The 17925-nt window shown below is 43.7% G+C and overlaps 1 protein-coding gene across 2 annotated transcripts; it reads left to right on the top strand.

The window, feature by feature from the left end:
- The first annotated feature begins 5563 nt into the window (after positions 1 to 5563).
- Positions 5564 to 17400, top strand: LOC133959360 (trichohyalin-like). Of its 2 annotated transcripts, XM_062394508.1 has the most exons (17): positions 5564 to 5698; positions 6237 to 7061; positions 7986 to 8420; positions 8519 to 9838; positions 10350 to 10436; positions 10920 to 11066; positions 11270 to 11386; positions 11583 to 11699; positions 11827 to 11883; positions 12035 to 12484; positions 12798 to 13058; positions 13205 to 13874; positions 14789 to 14919; positions 15029 to 15082; positions 15173 to 15313; positions 15416 to 15480; positions 16042 to 17400. In XM_062394508.1, exons 1-15 carry the CDS (start codon positions 5636 to 5638, stop codon positions 15287 to 15289), a joined length of 4851 nt encoding a protein of 1616 aa, XP_062250492.1. In that variant the 5' UTR covers positions 5564 to 5635; the 3' UTR covers positions 15290 to 15313; positions 15416 to 15480; positions 16042 to 17400. The 2 variants fall into 2 exon arrangements, with proteins under 2 accessions (XP_062250492.1, XP_062250491.1); XM_062394507.1 differs by having other exon boundaries at positions 15029 to 15313.
- The last annotated feature ends 525 nt before the right edge of the window (positions 17401 to 17925 follow it).

The following is a 17925-nucleotide window of genomic DNA, read 5'->3' as shown; positions in this document are numbered from 1 at the left end:
TAGATGTCACTACATTCTATACACTGAACCTTTAAGACTCTTTTACATCTTTTCCGCTCTTTTTATGACATCTGTTTTGAACTATGCAGGATGTAATCATTCCTGAGCTCATGAAGAAACTGGATATCCTGGGGGATAACGGGGTGAGTTCAAACACTGTTGAATTATAATAACCACTGGCCTACTTAGTCATAAGTATTATGTCCGATAACTCGAGCCCCTTATATGTCCTGTAGAATCTCAGAAATGAGGAGCAGGTTGCAGTGATCCAGGCAGGGACAGTGATATCTCTGTGTGAAAAGGTCAGTCTCTCAGACTTGGTGTATCTTTACTGACACAGTGTGGACACGTTTTGCCATAACACAGAGACTACACTGAAGTGAACATGGATGAAAATGATTGATTTTTATATAGTTTCGTGCTTAAGAAAAAGTAACAATGTTCTACCTTTTGTTCCCATCCCTCATCTACAGTGGCTGAAGCAAATAGACAACACGGAGGCTGCCCTCACGCAGAAGATGATCGACCTGGAAAATGACAAGGTTAAAAATATTCTGTTTGCCTTTCGAGTAACAATCTTCAAATGTCTTGGACTGATGGATTAATGTATTAGATTTGAATGGTCGAAGATCAAAAGTCAAGGTCATGGTGGTTTCACAAGTCTAGTTTTGGGCCTCTCGAAAATGATATCTGCCGTAAGGGAAGTACCTTAAATGTTGAACAGTTGTCACTTGGACTCAAAGATTAACTAATTAGATAATAGTGGTCCAAGGTCAATGTATGTAGACTGAAACAACAATAGGGTGTTATTTATAGTCTGCCCATCCAGACGGACTCATAGTATCCCTGATTCTACATTATATTCTGTCCTCTATATCTTATATGTTATCTCATGTTGTTGCAGGAGCTGTTTAGTAAGCAGAAGGGATATCTGGAGGAAGAGTTGGACTATAGGAAGCAGACCCTGGACCAGGCCTACATGGTATGGAGCCAGCGGCACTATGACCGGTCCCTTTATACAGAAGATGGCCAAAGCCACTATAATAGAATAATGGAATGAAGGGGTGCAACTTTTTCATTGACACATAAACATGTTGGATCCCATTAAACATCATGAATGGAACATGCTCCATGAAGGTAAACTTTGTCACATTGTGTTGGGATACTGCATCTTTTAACGCTGATGTCTAAATTCTATGAATAATCACTATTTGGCATCTCAATATTTTTTGGCCTAATTCTCAATAGAAAGATAGGAAACCAATCACTGATTTACTTTGTGTTACAATGTGAAGATGGCATGTCTTTATGAATATCCCATGCAACTTGGTTCAAGTGAACACTAGACTTTGGAGATTTATTTATGTTTTAATGGCAGATTTGTCATTTTACCTTCTCATAGAATTAAATACCCAGGAAACAACAATGGGGCCACTCTCCATAGAACTATATATATTAAATTTGGTCAGCTTTGATGTTGGTTTGTGTTTTTGGTCCCACTTAATATTGTGTGGGTGAAAGTGTAATTTTTGGTAACTTGGTAAAGAGTCAGGAAATTGTGGCTGAGAAAAAAAGTCAGTTTGTTGTTAATATAATTTAGTTATGCAGTGAAGGTCAAGTCTTAGTAACCCCCAATATAAAGTGGAACAGTTTTCTCCGTATTTGCCATGGTCACAGTGGTGTGTATGTGTGTGTGTGTGTGTGTGTGTTTGTTTGTGTGCTTGTGTATGCCCGTGCGTGTTTCTGCATGTGCATGTGCACGTTCATATGTGTCTGTGTATCTGTATGTGTGTGGGTGGCTGTGCAGAGGATCGAGGAGCTGGAGGCCACGCTGTATAGCGCTCTGCAGCAGGAGCAGCCGGCATGCCGAGCAGTGGCTGAGTCCTTGACAGACAGGCAGAGGGAGGAGCTGAAGCTTGCCGTGGACAAGCTGCGGCGTCAGATTCTCCGGCAGAGCCGGCAGTATGACAGTCAGATCTTACAGGAGCGCATGGAGCTCCTACAGCAGGCCCAGCAGGTAAGGCTGAATCGAGTCAGGTTCCCCTCAGTCTGACCCCTGCTACCTGTCTGAGTCGTCTGACCCCAACAGGCCTCTGGTGCTGTGTAAAAGATGCAGTATCCCTGTGTGTGCTACCTGTAACTCTGTAACTCTAGATGTCAGTGCATGTGTAGGAGTTGGAAAGAGAGAGCGGATGTATGTGCGTGTGTGTGTGTGTGTGAATGAGTGTGTGAGTGTGTCATTGTGTTCGGAGTACCCCCTCTAACTCCTTCAGTGTCCCTCCACACCGCAGCCCTCACAGTAGTGTTACACCCATGGCTTGTACAGTATGTTATTCATTTACCATATCAAAAACCACAGCACCTTAACTTCACATGAATCAGTTCTTTTCTACGTACTAACATAATTAATCCGCTTCTGATGAAATACAAACCAACTGACTTAAATGAATGTAAAGAATGCTTTAGTCCTTCCTAGTTTAGGCACTTTCTCAGTATCCTGTAATAAAGACCTACTCAAATAATGTTATTATCCTTATAAATAATTTAGCCTTGCTTATTTGAAGTCATCAGCATCAGCCAAGGTTAGAGGATCATTCCTGTCTATGTGAGTGCTTGTGAATCTGTATTCTCCAGAGCTGTTTAAGCAAACGTGTTTTGAACTTAGAGCAGCGTCAATGAATGAGCTGCTCGAGGTTCAAACTCTCACGGATGGAGTCAATACCAGTGTTCACAGTTAAATCTGCCCTCTGTCTCCATGGCAGCTCGTTCTTACCCAACACAGCTACCATGGAGACAGAGGGCATGATGGCAAGGAGGCAGACTGTTTGGAGTATTTACTGGAATAGCTGGATGGTGATTTTATTAACTGTTCAGCATCTGTTTCTATTTGTGTCATGAAGGAGTGACTGGGGCCGAATGGTCTTAAAGGGATAGTTCACCCAAAGATGAAAGTTCACTCATTATCTATTCACCACTATGTCGGTGGAGGAGGGGGAGGAGTGTTTGAGTCCACAAAACACTTGCGGGGTCTCAGGCGTAAACAGTGTTGCAGCCAAATCTAACACAATTTAAGTAAATGGTGAAGACTTCTTCAAACGTAACAACAGAAAAAGAAAAAAAATAGAAAGCCTCTATACTGCTCCTGTGTTGTCATCTTAGTGTTTGTAATCCACACATTCAAATGGAGTTATTTACCGCATGTTTTTAGCCAAAATTTCCTCTGTTATCCTCAGCACGGAGCTGCGTTCGCACGCACACACGGCACAAGCTCTCACCTCCATCCCCAAGGGGCACGTGACACTAACCGCAGCTGTCGCGAGGTCATGTTGATATCGTCATGTGCACTTTTGGTGAGAGCATAGAGGCGAGAGCTTGTGCGTTGCGTGAATATGAACATGGCTACTGAGGAGGATCACAGAGGACATTCAGGCTAAAAACATGCGTTAAACAATCTCGTTTCTAGTCGAATTTGAATGTCGGGGTTTCCGTCACACCACAGGAGCAGTGTGGAGGCATCTTCTGTTTTTCCTGTCGTTTTTTTTACGTTCTAACAGGCGGTCCCCCAATACTTCAATTGTATTGGATTTGGCTGCAACACATAAAGGAGTTTCACCCTGAAACTCCTTTTTGGGTGAACTATCCCATCAAGTTTATCTTTAAAACATGTTGACCACCTAACCACTCGTGTCTTCATGTTGCAGAGAATTAGAGAGCTGGAGGACAGGATTGACTGGCAAAAGAGACAAATAAAGGACATAGAGGAAAAGGTATATACTCAGATTCGATATGTTTCTTACTAAGAAGCTTCCTGTCATTTGCTGGTAGATTACACGTGTGAACTTTAACTGGACAAAGCAAAGGTTAACAAGAAGATAGACCGTGAGGGAGTTTATATCTAATGTTCTGCGGTTGTGTGTTATTATGTTAACCTTTGACACCTTTTTCTTTTCTCTCTTTTTCACCTTTTGATTATTCTGTTAGTTTTTGTTCCTCTTTTTGTTTTTCTCTTTAGCATTTATTCTTTGGCCTTAATGAAACTGACCATGGACCTACATCAGGTAGCTCCTTCATTCCCTAAATCTTATAAGTATTTAAGGCTGTTGTGTAGCCTCACTAATGAGGAAAGAATCTAAAAATGTGTTTCTCTCCCTCAGGTGTTCAGGTGCTGTGGAGGCAACCGAGGATGAAACAAAACCTAATCGTTTTTTATGCATTTGTAGACCGCTCAGAAAACCCTATGGCCTTTTTGTATATGTGCACTTTTGCAGAAGACCCTCACCCGGAATGCAAACATATTTGAAAATGTTGTAAATAACCATATACGATGAAATTAAAGTGAGATTTATTTATAGATAATATCTATTGCAGTGGTTCTTGGACCTAGAACATAAAACCCCGACTCCTTTGTGAGAAGTGAACATATTGATTTACTGAGGGGAGACTCAAAACCTTAATCAGAGGATTTATTAAAAGAGCCACAGTTGAAGGAAAGGCCTTTTGGACAATGGAAGAGGGGAGATGGAAGGAGGAGAATATGGGTGAAAGTACAGGGCTGAGTGAACGAGCTGAGTGCCAACTGGATTTGGAGGATTCTGGCAAACGTCTGTGGTGTTTCTAAGGAAACAACAACGCAACTAAGTTCACAGAGTTCAAGCAAAACCCACTGGAGGCTGGTTGCTGCACTGGGAGGATGAAACTGTGGAGTGGAGCACAAAAGAACAGGTGAATATTTCATACAGTTTCATTGCACATAAAGGCCTGTGAGTATTGTTTTTAGTCAAAAGGAAAAATATGAAGTCATCCTTTAAGGTTTTGGTATTGGAGGGTTTTTGAATGAGCTGCAGCAGTGGAGAGGACGATTACATGTAGGAGGCGGGGTAACCTGAGAAATACCGCTGTTTGACACGTTGCTAACAAGCTGTTGACAATGTAAATAATAGATGACTGTATGTTGTGCACATGTATCTTAAATATGTTGTCTGTATTTAAAATTGTCTCTGTATCAATGATGGACTTAAGTCAAGAGATAATGTGAAACTCTCTTTTCTTTTTCTTCCTGTGCTCAATAAGTGGGAGATATCAGTTCTTGGGCCACAGGTAAAACTCTTTCCGAGAGGGCACAGGCTTACCAATGGAGGATCACGTGACCTCATCAGAGACGATGGGCACCGGAAGCACTTCTGTTATCATGGCAACTGACTCTGTGGAGACTGATCCCGACCTGCAGGTTCAGTGTAAAGAGTGAAGGTCCCGGAGCAGAGAGCACGTTGGCTGACAGGCACCTGAGGAACAGGTGAGAGAGGGATCCAGTGACACACACATTAACACACACACACACTCTTTGGGCCGAGGTGATATCACGTATCACACGCACCCGACCGAATTGCACACTTGCATGCGAGCACACTGCTGCTTACACTGCTCTACTTGCTGCAGGAGAACTTATTTGAATCTTTTGAGTAGATTTACATCAAATTAGCCGAGTAAGTAACTAAACCTTCTGTCTTAATGTGAATATGTTGATGTAAGGTGAGCTTGTCTGTGTCCTGATGTCAGGGTCAGAGAGTAAGTGAGATCAGAGAAGAGCCTGCTGGTACCGCTCTGTCAGCTCGCCTCAGCCCCCCACCGCCCCAGCATGCAACACTCCCAGAGGCTGGACCAAAGACTGCACATGCTCAGGGACGAGGTCAGAGCCATGGTAAGTGTGAACATTTTCTGAACCTGTGGACGAAAACAAATTCAAAGCTTTGGGTTTTAAAGGATGCTGTAGGACAGTAAAAGTCAGTGCAGTGAACAAATTCAAACAAAAGAGCACGTTATGATTAAAAACAACAAAGGTTGGATTGTAAATGGTTGAAGAGTCAAATCTGAGAAGTAATTTGCAGTAGCAGTTCTCTAGAGAGCCCTTCTGTATTTGAATGTTAATTTACCAAAACTCTGTTAGGGGAACAATGTAAAACAGGAGTATACGTTTATAAGGCCTTAACAAGTGCTACTAAATCATATTTGGAGTTTTATCAGGAATATTCAAGCTTTTGTGTAACTGATTTGTTGGAGGGCGGCACGATGGAGTAAGGGCATAGCACTCAGAACAGGAGGGTTACCAGTTTCAATCCCAGTTTGGCCAGGATATTCTACATTGTCTGTAGGTGTTGAATGTGAGTGGGGAAGTTACTGTGATATCTCCTTATCTAAAATGTTCTCCCTCTCTTTGTCTTCTTCTCTGTCCTCCTCAGACTCGGGAGAAGGAGCGAGGGGAGCGGGTATGGAGGGAGCGACTCCAGCGCTGTCAAAGGCAGCTGAAGGCCAAAGAGGAGGAGATGAGCCGCCAGTCTCAGTACTTTGAGAACTTTAAAACCCAACTCCAACACAAGCTGAGCCTGGGCCGGGACAGAGAGCAGAGCCTACAGAACCACATCTACACTTTAGAGAAGCGGCTGCTTGACATGACTGTGAGTGCCGCCACCGGCATGACCACAATCAGAGCTGTCAGAATCACTGCCGGCACCGTAGCACTCCGGGAAGAGCAAGAGAGGCTGACTTCTATGAGAGGTGAGGGTGAGGGAGAAGAGGAGAGAAAAGAGGAGAGAATGAAGCAATTGCAGACAAGTGTGATTCCTGAAAGAGAGGGAGGACTAGAGGGTGACGAGGGACAGACGGAGAAAGAAATAGAAGGAGGAGGAAACAACGACACAAAGCCCAGCTCAGATGAGTCGAGGCTGCAGGGATTCATCTTGAGCCTGCAGGAGGACCTCAGGGTGCTGCTGGAGAGAGGGGAGGCTGGGATGACAGAGCGGAGGGGGATGATGGAGCAGCTCACCGAGGCCCAGGAGAACGGCCTCTTCCTGGGCAACAGAGTGGAGGAGATGAAGGCGGAGGTGCACGGGCTGAAGCTGTCTGAAAGCTCACTGATGGAGGAGGTTGAGGAGCTGAGAGAGGAGAACGACAGACTCCAGCTGGTCCTCAGGGGAGCTGCAAACCAAACAGCCAGTCAGTCGCAGACAGTCGTCGAGAACGCCTGCCACAGTAAAGGGAAGATCTCAGTGGGGAGCTCGGCAGAGGTGTGTACGACATGAATGTTATTAGTTCTGTTAGATCGGGGAGTATCTCATTTGCACTGGAGGCCTGGGTACAGACAAGGAAATCACACACAGCTAAACACAGCCAGTCATACTACAAGCAATATCTTTCTTGTATTTACATTGTGCTCGGTACTGTAAGACGGTGTTGGCTCATCCAGTATTTACTTGTGCTGCATCTAGAGTAAGTAAGTCCTCAGATCTCATCAAGTGTGCTCTGATGAAATATAAGTTTAAATCCGAGAACTGATACAGAGGCTGTGTCAAGAGGAACATTTATGAACAAACAATTTCATGTGTAGTTAGATTCTTGTTCCTGTTTAGGACCAGGCTCCTGTTATATACACAGTGCTTTACAGTGGAGAGGGGGATATTTATCTTCTCTAGAGTCATTTCAGGTGCAATGAAAGCAGTAGAGCTCAGAATATGTCACAAGCGTTATTCAATGGGGAGAGAAAAACAGATGTTTAGGTAAACTTGCAACATTATTTAACGAAATTCATTTTTATATGCATAATATTGGACATTATGTGCAGTATGTGATGCTAAAATATGTAATTAGGATCTTTTGGGAATAATGAGCATTTGTTTAGTGTCCACATAAACCAAGAGTATAATAGATTATCTATAAACAGGATTAGAATGATAAATTCCTGTCTTCCCATTCAGAACTCTATAAAAAGCTACAAACTATTTTTCAACTGGTAAAAAAATATTAGTGAAAATGTTAATATTCTTTCCTCCAGATTGAATATGTTCCTTTTTACTGCATGAGTTGGTATTCCAGCAATAATAAGGTGAAGTTCCCAAAGAGTGAAAGTCTATTGAGTCTCTCAATGCATGTTACATAATCATCTCTCCAATCGTGCAACATATGATGTTGAGTTGTGATCTCTCTCGCTGCAGGTGCAGCCATCATTGACCGTGGGGGCAGATCAGTCACAGTTATCTGCAGCTCCACCTGATCACCACCAGGGAGCAGCAGAGATCAGACAGAACAAACCAGACTGTGGCTCCAAACACAACCTCAGCTTCCAGTCACTTTCCTTGACTTCAGAGACAGTAGATGAGTTTAACCTGGAGACCTGGTGCTGCAGGGGGATCTTAGACCTGGAGCAAATCCCCAGTGAGGAATCTGATGCCCTGAGAGAAGCATATAAGAGTTTGGGGTTAGGGGAAGATCTTGCAGACCTTCGAGAGCAACGCGGCCGCCTGGAGGCCGCCCTGCAGCACACGCAGGAAGAACTTGAGATGGTGGCTCAGGAGAACACTCGACTAAAAATACAACTCAGGCAACATGCAGAGGAACGAGCTGCAGAGCATGGGTCTTCAAGAGAAAAGGTAGAGGCTGCAGTATTCTCAAATGTCTTACAAAGTTGAAGGAGCTTTGCTATACATCAAGTATGTAACTTATCAAATTCTTCCTCTCTGACATGCAGATCGGCCACGCCCAGGATGAACTCGCCAAGGATGAACTCGCCCAGGCCCTCAATCAGGAGAACCGGGCCTTGGCAGAGAGGATCGAGGAGCTGCTGGCTCATATCGAGCTTCAAGAGGTGGAGATCAAGAAGGAGCAAAGTCAGCTGAGGGAGCGTGACCCCAGGTTGGAGGAGGTCAGAGTCAGGCTGGAGCAGGAGAACCGGGAGCAAGGATGTTTGATCACAGAGCTCACCAGGAAGACGGAGGACGATCTCAACACAATCATGGAGCTCCAGCAAAAGTTGGAAGAGAGTGGGAAGCAGAGCAGCGCAGAGGAATGTGTGGACAATACGGCGGAAAGAATTGAAACGCAATCAACGTCCAGTACCCAAACAGATGATTTGATTTCAGTTTCAGCAACTGGATCTCAACATAACAATCACCATAATCTCTTACTAAACAGCCAACCAAACACTTTGCATATAAGTGCATTGAATGATCAAGTGTGTCCCCTGACCAAGACACTCCAGAGCCTCAAAACAGAACAAGACGAACTGATCGGCAACTTAAATTCTCTCCGAGAGCAGCAGGGGGAAGTAGCTCAGTCAGTTCAGACAAAGACAGAAGAGAAACAGCAGTTGACTCGCGCAGTTTGGGGACTGAAGGAGGAGAAAGACAGAATCTCTCAGTGTCTGGCTGGTCTCAGACAAGAGCGCGAGCAGCTCACCAGGACGCTCTGTGGACTGAAAGATAACAGAGATCACTTTATTAGTTCCATGAGTGGCCTGAAAGAGGAGAAAGAGCAGCTAACAAAGACCCTATCCAGTCTTGAGAGAGAAAAAGAGAACCATCTTTCAAGCGAAAAGGAAGAGCAAGATCAAATCAAGCAATCCCTGCAAAGTTTACAGACCGAGAGAGACCAGTTAAGCAGAGCGGTGCTCAGTTTGAAACAGGAGAGAGAGGCGATAACCACTTCCCTTAAGTGTCTGAAAGAACAGAGAGACCAGGAGCAATCATCTCACACTTTGAAAGCCGACTGTGACAAGTTGATGAAGTCACTGAGCAGTTTGAGAGATGAAAAAGAAAGAGTTGAACATTCAATTACTCATTTGAGACATGAGGAAGAGCAAATAAGGCTTGTGACTCAGAGCCTGAGAGAGGAAAGACAAAGCCTCCTGTCTGATTCCCACAGCCAAACACAAACCCAGGAGAGGAACCAGAGGCAGCAGCCGGTGAATCAAAACACCGCTGATCCAACAGGGAACACTGAGACTGTGCTCGGGACAGGAGATGCCGCACAAAGATGTCAGACTAATAACAACAAAGGGAAATCTGTACAGGTATAGCTATGTATTTTCCCTTCTACCTAACCACTAGAGGCAGTGTTCAACACTAAACATCCTCAGTCTCACACATAAGTAGGTCGAATATTTATATCAACAATGTCACATGTGACCTCGGATAACCTACCGGTGTCATCCACGTGTGTTGTCCCTGTTAAAGCATGTAATTGAATCCTCAGGGAGCTTGTAGCCTCGTGATCTCATCACATAGAGTAGAAAGCCTCAAAACATGAGCCGTGAGAAGATTATGTAGGAAGGATCATGTAGATGCTGCTTGAAGGTCATCACTGATACAAATGTTTGACCTCTGCATGTTTGAGACTGAAGATATTCAGTGTTGAACCGGGAGGATTCATAGAACTATGGTTATCAGTAACATTCAACTTACTCAGTTATGTTTTATAACAGTGTCTGTTGAGTCTATTTATCCTATTCATATTTTGTCTCACCATGCATCATGATGTTTGATACTTTGAACTTACACAAAATGGTTTTGATTTTTGATCAGGAGCAAAAGGATCTGCTGAGGGAGAATGAAGTTTTGGGATCACAGCTGAAGACGTCACGAGAGGAACTGGACAGAAGCTACGTACAGGTGAGTTTGAACTATGAACTTCTTTTTGCATTCACCTTTGTAGTGATAGAAAGACACAATCAGAGTCACTGCAGTCGCAGACATTGGGACAATTTAAGTTGTATAGGGCCAAATCACAGCATAGAGACCTTACTATATTATAGATGGCTCCAACAATGAGCAAACACTTGGAGACTGTGGAGAGAAAAAACAGGAAGAAACCAGATTCAATGTTAGCGGCCATCAGCCTGGATCAGTTAATGTGAGCAGAGAAAAATACGGCTTCAAAAGATGTTAAATTAAAGCAGGTTAAGACAATGGAAAAGGCAGAAGATACAGAAAATGAGCAGGAGTGAAGTACACACATTTATACATTAACACAAAACTATAGATGTAATACGTGTTTCCAGTCTTCAAGAGTGTATTTTATTCTCTCTCTGTTGTTTGCAGAGGTAACTTAACAAATTGAGTGGGTTCATGTTTACGCGTTGTGTGCATGTTCAGGCAAAGAAGTTGCAAAGTGAACTGTGTCAGTCAGAGGTCAGGAGGGAGGAGGCGGAGAGGACGGCAGCGGAGGAGGGGTTGAGACTGACAGATGTAGCCAATCAGATGGAAGAAACCAGGAGGGAAAACAAAAGCCTCAGCACCCAGGTATGTTATTCCATACACGTAGAAAATGATTAAAAGTTTTCAACATTTTGTTATTTTTGGTCGGCTTGTTTTGCTGCACAGTATAAAAACCTTCTCAATCCTTAGATACCTTCCTTAGTTTGGACACTTTTGTCAGTGCAGTTATTGCAGAGTCAAATGATGTTTGTGCGTTTGTTCTGAGCAGCACTTTGTGTTTACCACAGGTGAAGGAGCTGCAGAGTAAAGTGACCGGCCTGCTGAGGGAGAAGAGTGATGCTCTGTCACTAAAGACACAGATAGAAGAACAGTACAACATCCTCACAGCCCAGCTCAAGGCCAAGGTATAAGAGATACACCATGTTTATTTATTTTTGGTTTGTTAAATTGAATTAAAAAATATTATAAAAAATAGATATTCACACAAATATACAGCCTTTACTGTTCAGCAACATCAAGAAACTGCAGATCTGTTCCTCATTGTGTGCGTGCGTGCGTGTTGGTTTGCGTGTGTGTGTGCGTGTGTGTGAAATCCCACAGACGGTGGCCCTCGACGAGTTGAACTCTGAGTACATCACTTTAAAAAGAGGGCAGGGCTTCAAGCATGATGATGCTCTCATGTCTGTTCGCACACGCTACAACGACATCAGAGCTAAGGTGAAAACCGGTCGTCTATTTTGCATTACATAAATATAGTGATATTATATGAGCCTTAATGTTTATTTAAAATACATCCTTTAGAGTAGTAATAGTCTTCACATGTTCCGTTTGATTGTGTTTGCAGTATGATGCACTCCTGAAGAAGAGGAGCCAGACAGATCTGGATCTGGCTCCTTTAAAGGTGAGGAAAGAGGGATGAAGGGTTTCATCCTTTCATTGTGTTGTGCTGCACATTCTTCCTGATGCACTATTTGACTGTGAGGTTATAACTGTCTTGTATCAAAGCTGCTCTAGTTTAGTTTTTTTAACGACGAGCATTTTTTCCACAACAGGCCAAGGTGTCCTGTCTGGTGGTGAAGTGTCAGGAGAGGAACAACTTCTTAGCTAAGATGATGAGAGCCATGCACAGACACGGCTGTGCGGACTCCACACTCAACCAGCAGGTGGAGCTGCTGCTCAGTGACGCTGCTCTGCGGGACTACACTGCAGCATTCACACTGGGAGGCAGCGCCACCACTGGGGATTACAGTGCTGGGTTTACACCAAGATTTGTTTCAACATTTATTCATTCAGACTGCCCCACTGGATCCAAACGTGGTCAGAGCTGTCCCGCTGTTCTCTCACCTCCTCATGAACTAACACCGGAAGCTGGAGCATCATCAACAAATATTCAAGTCTGCAGGAATGGAGTCACGAGAAAGGCCATCTCACCTGGGCAGGAGAAACCCAGTGTCGAAGATACAGCAGCACTTAAAGAGAGCTCCATCAAAAATACTGCAAAGGTGAAAGACTGCAAAATAGTATGCATTCAAATAGATGAGACGTTTTTCTTTTAATTGATTTGGCCTAAAGGTTGTAGATTTGAACAGGAATGCCAGAATCAATGCTGCGAAATAACTCGTAAAAATAAACAAGACAGTCAGCAGTTGCTGGCCCCTATAGGGTCTATATATTTTGTGCTACCAAGGAAAACAAGCCATATAGCTTTGCCCACAAAAACATTTAATTCATGCCGTATTCTTTCACAATGAGGGAATGAGAGGAGAAAGAGAAAGTCAGGAAAAACCTCTAACCAAAGTATCTGATTTCCCTCAGCTGGGTTTACAGGGATTGCAGTCCACACAGCTGCCTCTGTCCAGCAGTGGACTGATCCAAGCAAACGATGGTCAAGAGACATTTGGATTTCCTCGGTCAGACGTGAGAGGGAAGTCGTCCCCAGATCTGACCAGTTCCACCAGTTCCTCCCAGAGTCCCACTCCTCCTCCCTCCAGCGGCACGCCCAGAAGGCTGAGCAGCCCCGAGAAGATCATCAACCTCCATGAGCAACTGCAGAGGACTCTGATGAGCAGCTACCAGGTACATTCACGTTTCCTTTTTATGCTCACAATAATGCTCACAAATCTTGCCAGACATGAAGATACGTCAACACAAAAGCACAAAACATTGGAAAATGTTGTCTCAGCATCTGTCTAATAAATGAACTATTTCTTCTTCATCTCCAGGCTCCAGTGAGCAGAGGACGAGGACAGGAGCCCAGGAAAAGTCTCTCATTTTCAGTTCCTGCCGACCTGAATCGGACCTGTCAGACAAACAGGCTCAGCTTCAATAAACCACATATCAACTCCCTCCCAGTCACAGCTGCTTCAAACCAAACTACACACGCTGGAATAACAATTACACCTGCGACGACACTTTTTAATGCAGTCGCTTCCCGATCTGCTCATGTTTCATTCAGCCCCAGCAGCTTTACTCACCATCACTTTAAAGCATCTGCTCTTTCCGACTCATCTAATGAAAGTAAATCCCCCTCGCACAGTGGAACTGACATGACAGTTTCCCCAGACATGACAGAGAAACTCCCTGCCGTCCCGAACTCATTTGAGAGACGTCACACAACTCCTCTAACTCTTGGGACCAATAGCTTTGACTCTAATGTCTCAGTATGTCCTGACACTAATCTGAAAAGCACTGCCTCAGACATCGCTGCTCCTGGAAAATCAACTGCCCCCGAATGTAATATTTCTGATGGTGCTGCCCATGCTGCACGTGACCGACCCGTCTTCACTGGATCCTGGACCCAGTGTGGTCGACGCTCTCCAGAGAGACACAACAGGTCAGCCAGGAAGTCCACTGCTGCTGGAGATCAGACAAAATCAGCAAGACCAAGACCAGGTTATAACCATGTTTTCATATTCACTATTAACACTCACATGAACAGGGTTTCTGCCACGTCTTAGAAAGTCTTTAAAAACATCTAAACTTAGTTGACAACTAAAATCAAATCAGTTAACCAGTGAATTTACCAGATTTAATGAAAATCCCTACAGGCAGGCCATATATCACATTCACAGTAACCTAAGGTCACTGTGACCTTGACCTTTGACCTCCAAGTGAACGTTTGGCATTCATGAGATACTGTGTTCACAACAATGGGACGGACAACCTGAAAACATTGCCTCCGGCCTCTGACTATTACCGGCACGGAGGCATATTCAATATATAGAGTAAAAGCTGCTAAAATAGGGCATGGTGATAAAGTATTCTACAGTTAAAAAGGTAAAAACTGTATTGCACATTGAAATTGTCAGATAAAGACTGTTTTCAAGTAAAAAAGTTGGAATATCTTTGATTTGACAAAAATAAAACTCTCTTCTTCTCTATACAAGTGCCTCATGTTCTAATTTACCATCGTAGAATATTAGTTTTTTCGGCTGCAGACTGCTGCAGCGTGATTATAGCCAGTAAATTCACTTTTTATGTCTCTTGTATTGGAGAAGATGTTGAATCACACTCTGGTGCTTTGATGCTGTTTGTTGTTTTTTATTGCCCTCCCAACACTCTGCAGTACATCAATATAAGCTTTTATTGAATCAGATGAGTTCATTTGTAAGTTCCGCATGCGCCTTGTCTTGTAACGTTGGTTTATTGTGTTAGAATATCAGGAATAACAGGTGCATCATAAAAGGAAAATGCCACGTTAACAAAGAAATAGAAATAGAAGCGGTAAAAGTGCCTGTTTACGCTGCGTTTCATCTCCTGCATGAACAAGCAAGTGCTTGACCTCTCGTTGTTCCCTATCCCTGCAGACGCTCCAGCAGAGGTCCGCTCTGTTGAGGTCATCCAAACCGTGGGCCAGAGCAGCCTCATGATTGGCTGGGAGAGGCCGCCGCTGGACGAGCTGGGCTGCAGCAACGGCACGTTTGTGTACGGCTACAGGGTAGGCAGAGAGGCAGAGAGGCAGAGAGGCAGAGAGGCAGAGAGGCAGAGAGGCAGAGGACATGGGCAGCTGAATTCACACACTGACTTTTCTCTCCCTTTAATCTCAGTTGCTTATAGACGGGGACTTCCACAAATCTGTCATGAGCTCGGCGTGCACCAAGGTAACCGTCTCTGCCCCGACGCCAGCTGTGCATCACTGCAAACAAACCAGAGCTGCTCACGTGCTGCACGTGTTGTTTGTGTGTCTGCAGTGCATCGCGGAGAACGTCGACCTGAGCGTCCCGATCCACATCAGTGTCCAAACCCTGGGATCGAACGGTCTGAGTTCAAACAGGGTCCACACCGTGTTCAGGAAGGACCACCACTGACCAACTGCACCACCTCAACCTGTGGTAATAGTAACATAATAATAATATTCTCAGAAACCTCTGCATTGTCTCATTTTATCTGTAACTGCATCAGATTTAGACATTTTTCTTTCTTTTTTTTGTCAGTGTCTCTTTACAACAACACACAATCTCAGTGAAAATCGTCTTCACCAGGAGTCGAGGTGTGAATGGTGAGTTGTGTGCATCTCTGTGTCCATGTATTTGTGTGTTTGCATCAGAACAATATGTTTGTGTGCAGTAGCAATAATTTGTATTACCTCAGACAAGGAGATTATGTTTTTACCCCTGTCTTACAGAAAACTGTGCAGAATAGGGCATTTTTAAACATTGTCCTTGATTTATCTTTCTCAATAATTCATGGCTCTTGATTTAAAAAAAATTAAAAACGTATTAAGAGAAATACAAATCCGGATCTAACGAATTAAAATGCACTCTACTGAGTGACATTCTATTTGTGCTATTGATTGACTGCAGCTCCTTGTGTGTAACATTGTTTTGTTGCCCTATGGAATGGTTGTGTTTTGTTTTCATGATTGAAAACAAAACACTTTCAAAGTGATTAATACTTATAATGAAATCTTTTCCTTTTTGTCTTTCCAACTTTTGACTAAAAATAAGATCCACTGTTTCAAAGGTTGAGACTATATAGTTCAGTGACAATCTATTTTTCCCTCTGTCCTGTGTGTCCTATGTGCGTGTGTCTCCATGTGTGTGCGTGTGCGTGTGCGCAGCCATCTAAATCTGCAGCCCTCTGAGGAGCTGTCCTAACCTCCACCTCAGCTGAGATGGCATCACACTCCCCAGATAACCTCTCCATGTGAGGCTCAGGTCGACCAATCAGAAATACTCTCCCCATGTGCTCTTTACCCATGAGGGTGTGGGCGACCTGTGACCTGCCAGTGAACCTCACAACCAAGAACTGAAGATGTCAAACTGAAAAAAGTGCTGAAATTGCACCTGCCTCTAAAAGCGGGTGAAGACTGGCTACTTCCTTATCTCGTAGGGAAGAACTTCCTGTTTCAGAGACCCCCCCCCCCCCTGCAGTCACCTCATGAACGGAGCGGACACTGTGGAGGCCGGGGATGAAAGGCCAGAGCTGCTGCCAATCAAAGCAAATGTTTTATAAAGCAAAGCTCGATCTCATCGTTGACTGTTACACTCACTACCACTAGAGGAACATCTGCTTCTGCTGCTCGTTTTTTACACTGTGTTAACCTGCGACTGATCCCGGGTCAGATACCGTAGCTTCATCCCCTGCTGCTGCCTCGCCGGACTGTGAACAGCTCAACGGACGTCTACTGTCTTTTTTTAGAAGTTACACTTACTGTATAATGTGCTCACACAACCTTCTACCAATATGTCATTTTCACCGGATTTTTACACATGAAGCCAAATATGACAAAAGAAGATTCACTCCAAAGACTCATCCGCCTCCGTCTCCTCACAGATCTGCAGGATTTCTTTAAAACACAGAAGCCAGATGTTATTTTACTACTAATTTGCACATAATCATTGATAAAAAAAAAAGAAAAGATAACCACTGATATTTTTTGTAGAGAATATAAGAAGAAAACATGCCAATGGTGTATATGAAATGATACCACCTATGTGTTTTTGTATGAGGGGCACTGTGTTTCCTACCTAATCGATGTCACGCTCATATGATTTTTGTTTTATACAAACACACACACGCACGTGATGTTCTTTTGTTACTTCCTATATGTGTGTATGAATGTGGAGTGACCATGCAAATGTATTTTTCTATCAGTGATGGATTGATAATATTGACTCTGCCTTGATTCCTCACAACTGTACAGAGAATAAATGTTTATTTGATATTAAATGGTAAAAGGTCTGTATTCACACAGCACTTTAGTATCGATGACCGCTCTATAACCTCTATACGCAGCACTTTCTCCATCGCACGTCACTCACACACTGATGGAACAGCCCTCAAAGGCAATTTCGGGCTCAGTATTTTACCAAAAGTCCCTTCCGCAAGATGAACAGGGGAGACTGGGATTTAACAGTCGACTCTCTGGTTTATGGACAACCCGCTCTTCCTCCTGAGCCACAGCCTGTTTTTACAATGTCTGTCTGTGCATGCCTGTGTTTAATATCATAGTTCTGGCCTAGAGGAATTTTCATTAAAATTGATTCATAGTTGAGATTTGACAAGATGTGTATTTCCAAGACAAAGCATCAGATTTTCTTACTATAGGCTGAGAAAGTTAATGCATCCATTCAATTGTTGGGATATAAATGCATCAACACAACTGGAAAACAGGGACTTCCTCCCCCTATCCAAAGACATGGGGTTTAGATTGATTGGACACTCTGTACACACTGTAGGTATGAATGTGAGAGTGAATGGGCTTCCCTGTTGTCTTCTCTGTAATAGACTGGTGACCGGTCCTGGTTGTACCCCCCAACTCTCGTCCACTGTCCGCCGGGATTGGCTCCAGCTCCAAAGGACACTGGTGTTGATGGATAAACTTCAGCACTTTCCATAAATGAACACTAGATGGCAGACACTTTTGGCGGTATAAACAGTATATTGTGTGTGTGTGTGTGTTTCTGTTCTGTGAATGTGGCTCAATCCCTAACAGTTGCTT

Source organism: Platichthys flesus, chromosome 8 (genome assembly GCF_949316205.1).
Source record: "Platichthys flesus chromosome 8, fPlaFle2.1, whole genome shotgun sequence".
Taxonomy (NCBI): Eukaryota; Metazoa; Chordata; class Actinopteri; order Pleuronectiformes; family Pleuronectidae; genus Platichthys; species Platichthys flesus.
The sequence above is the reverse complement of the archived record's forward strand: the minus strand, read 5'-3'. Positions and strand labels throughout refer to the sequence as shown.

Excerpts from the sequence above, each read along its gene's own strand:
- LOC133959360 (XM_062394507.1), top strand. The coding sequence starts at position 5,636 with ATGCAACACTCCCAGAGGCTGGACCAAAGACTGCACATGCTCAGGGAC. Across the intron at positions 10,437-10,919 it reads TGGACAGAAGCTACGTACAG|GCAAAGAAGTTGCAAAGTGA; the intron begins GTGAGTTTGAAC and ends GTGCATGTTCAG. Across the intron at positions 13,059-13,204 it reads CTCTGATGAGCAGCTACCAG|GCTCCAGTGAGCAGAGGACG; the intron begins GTACATTCACGT and ends CTTCATCTCCAG.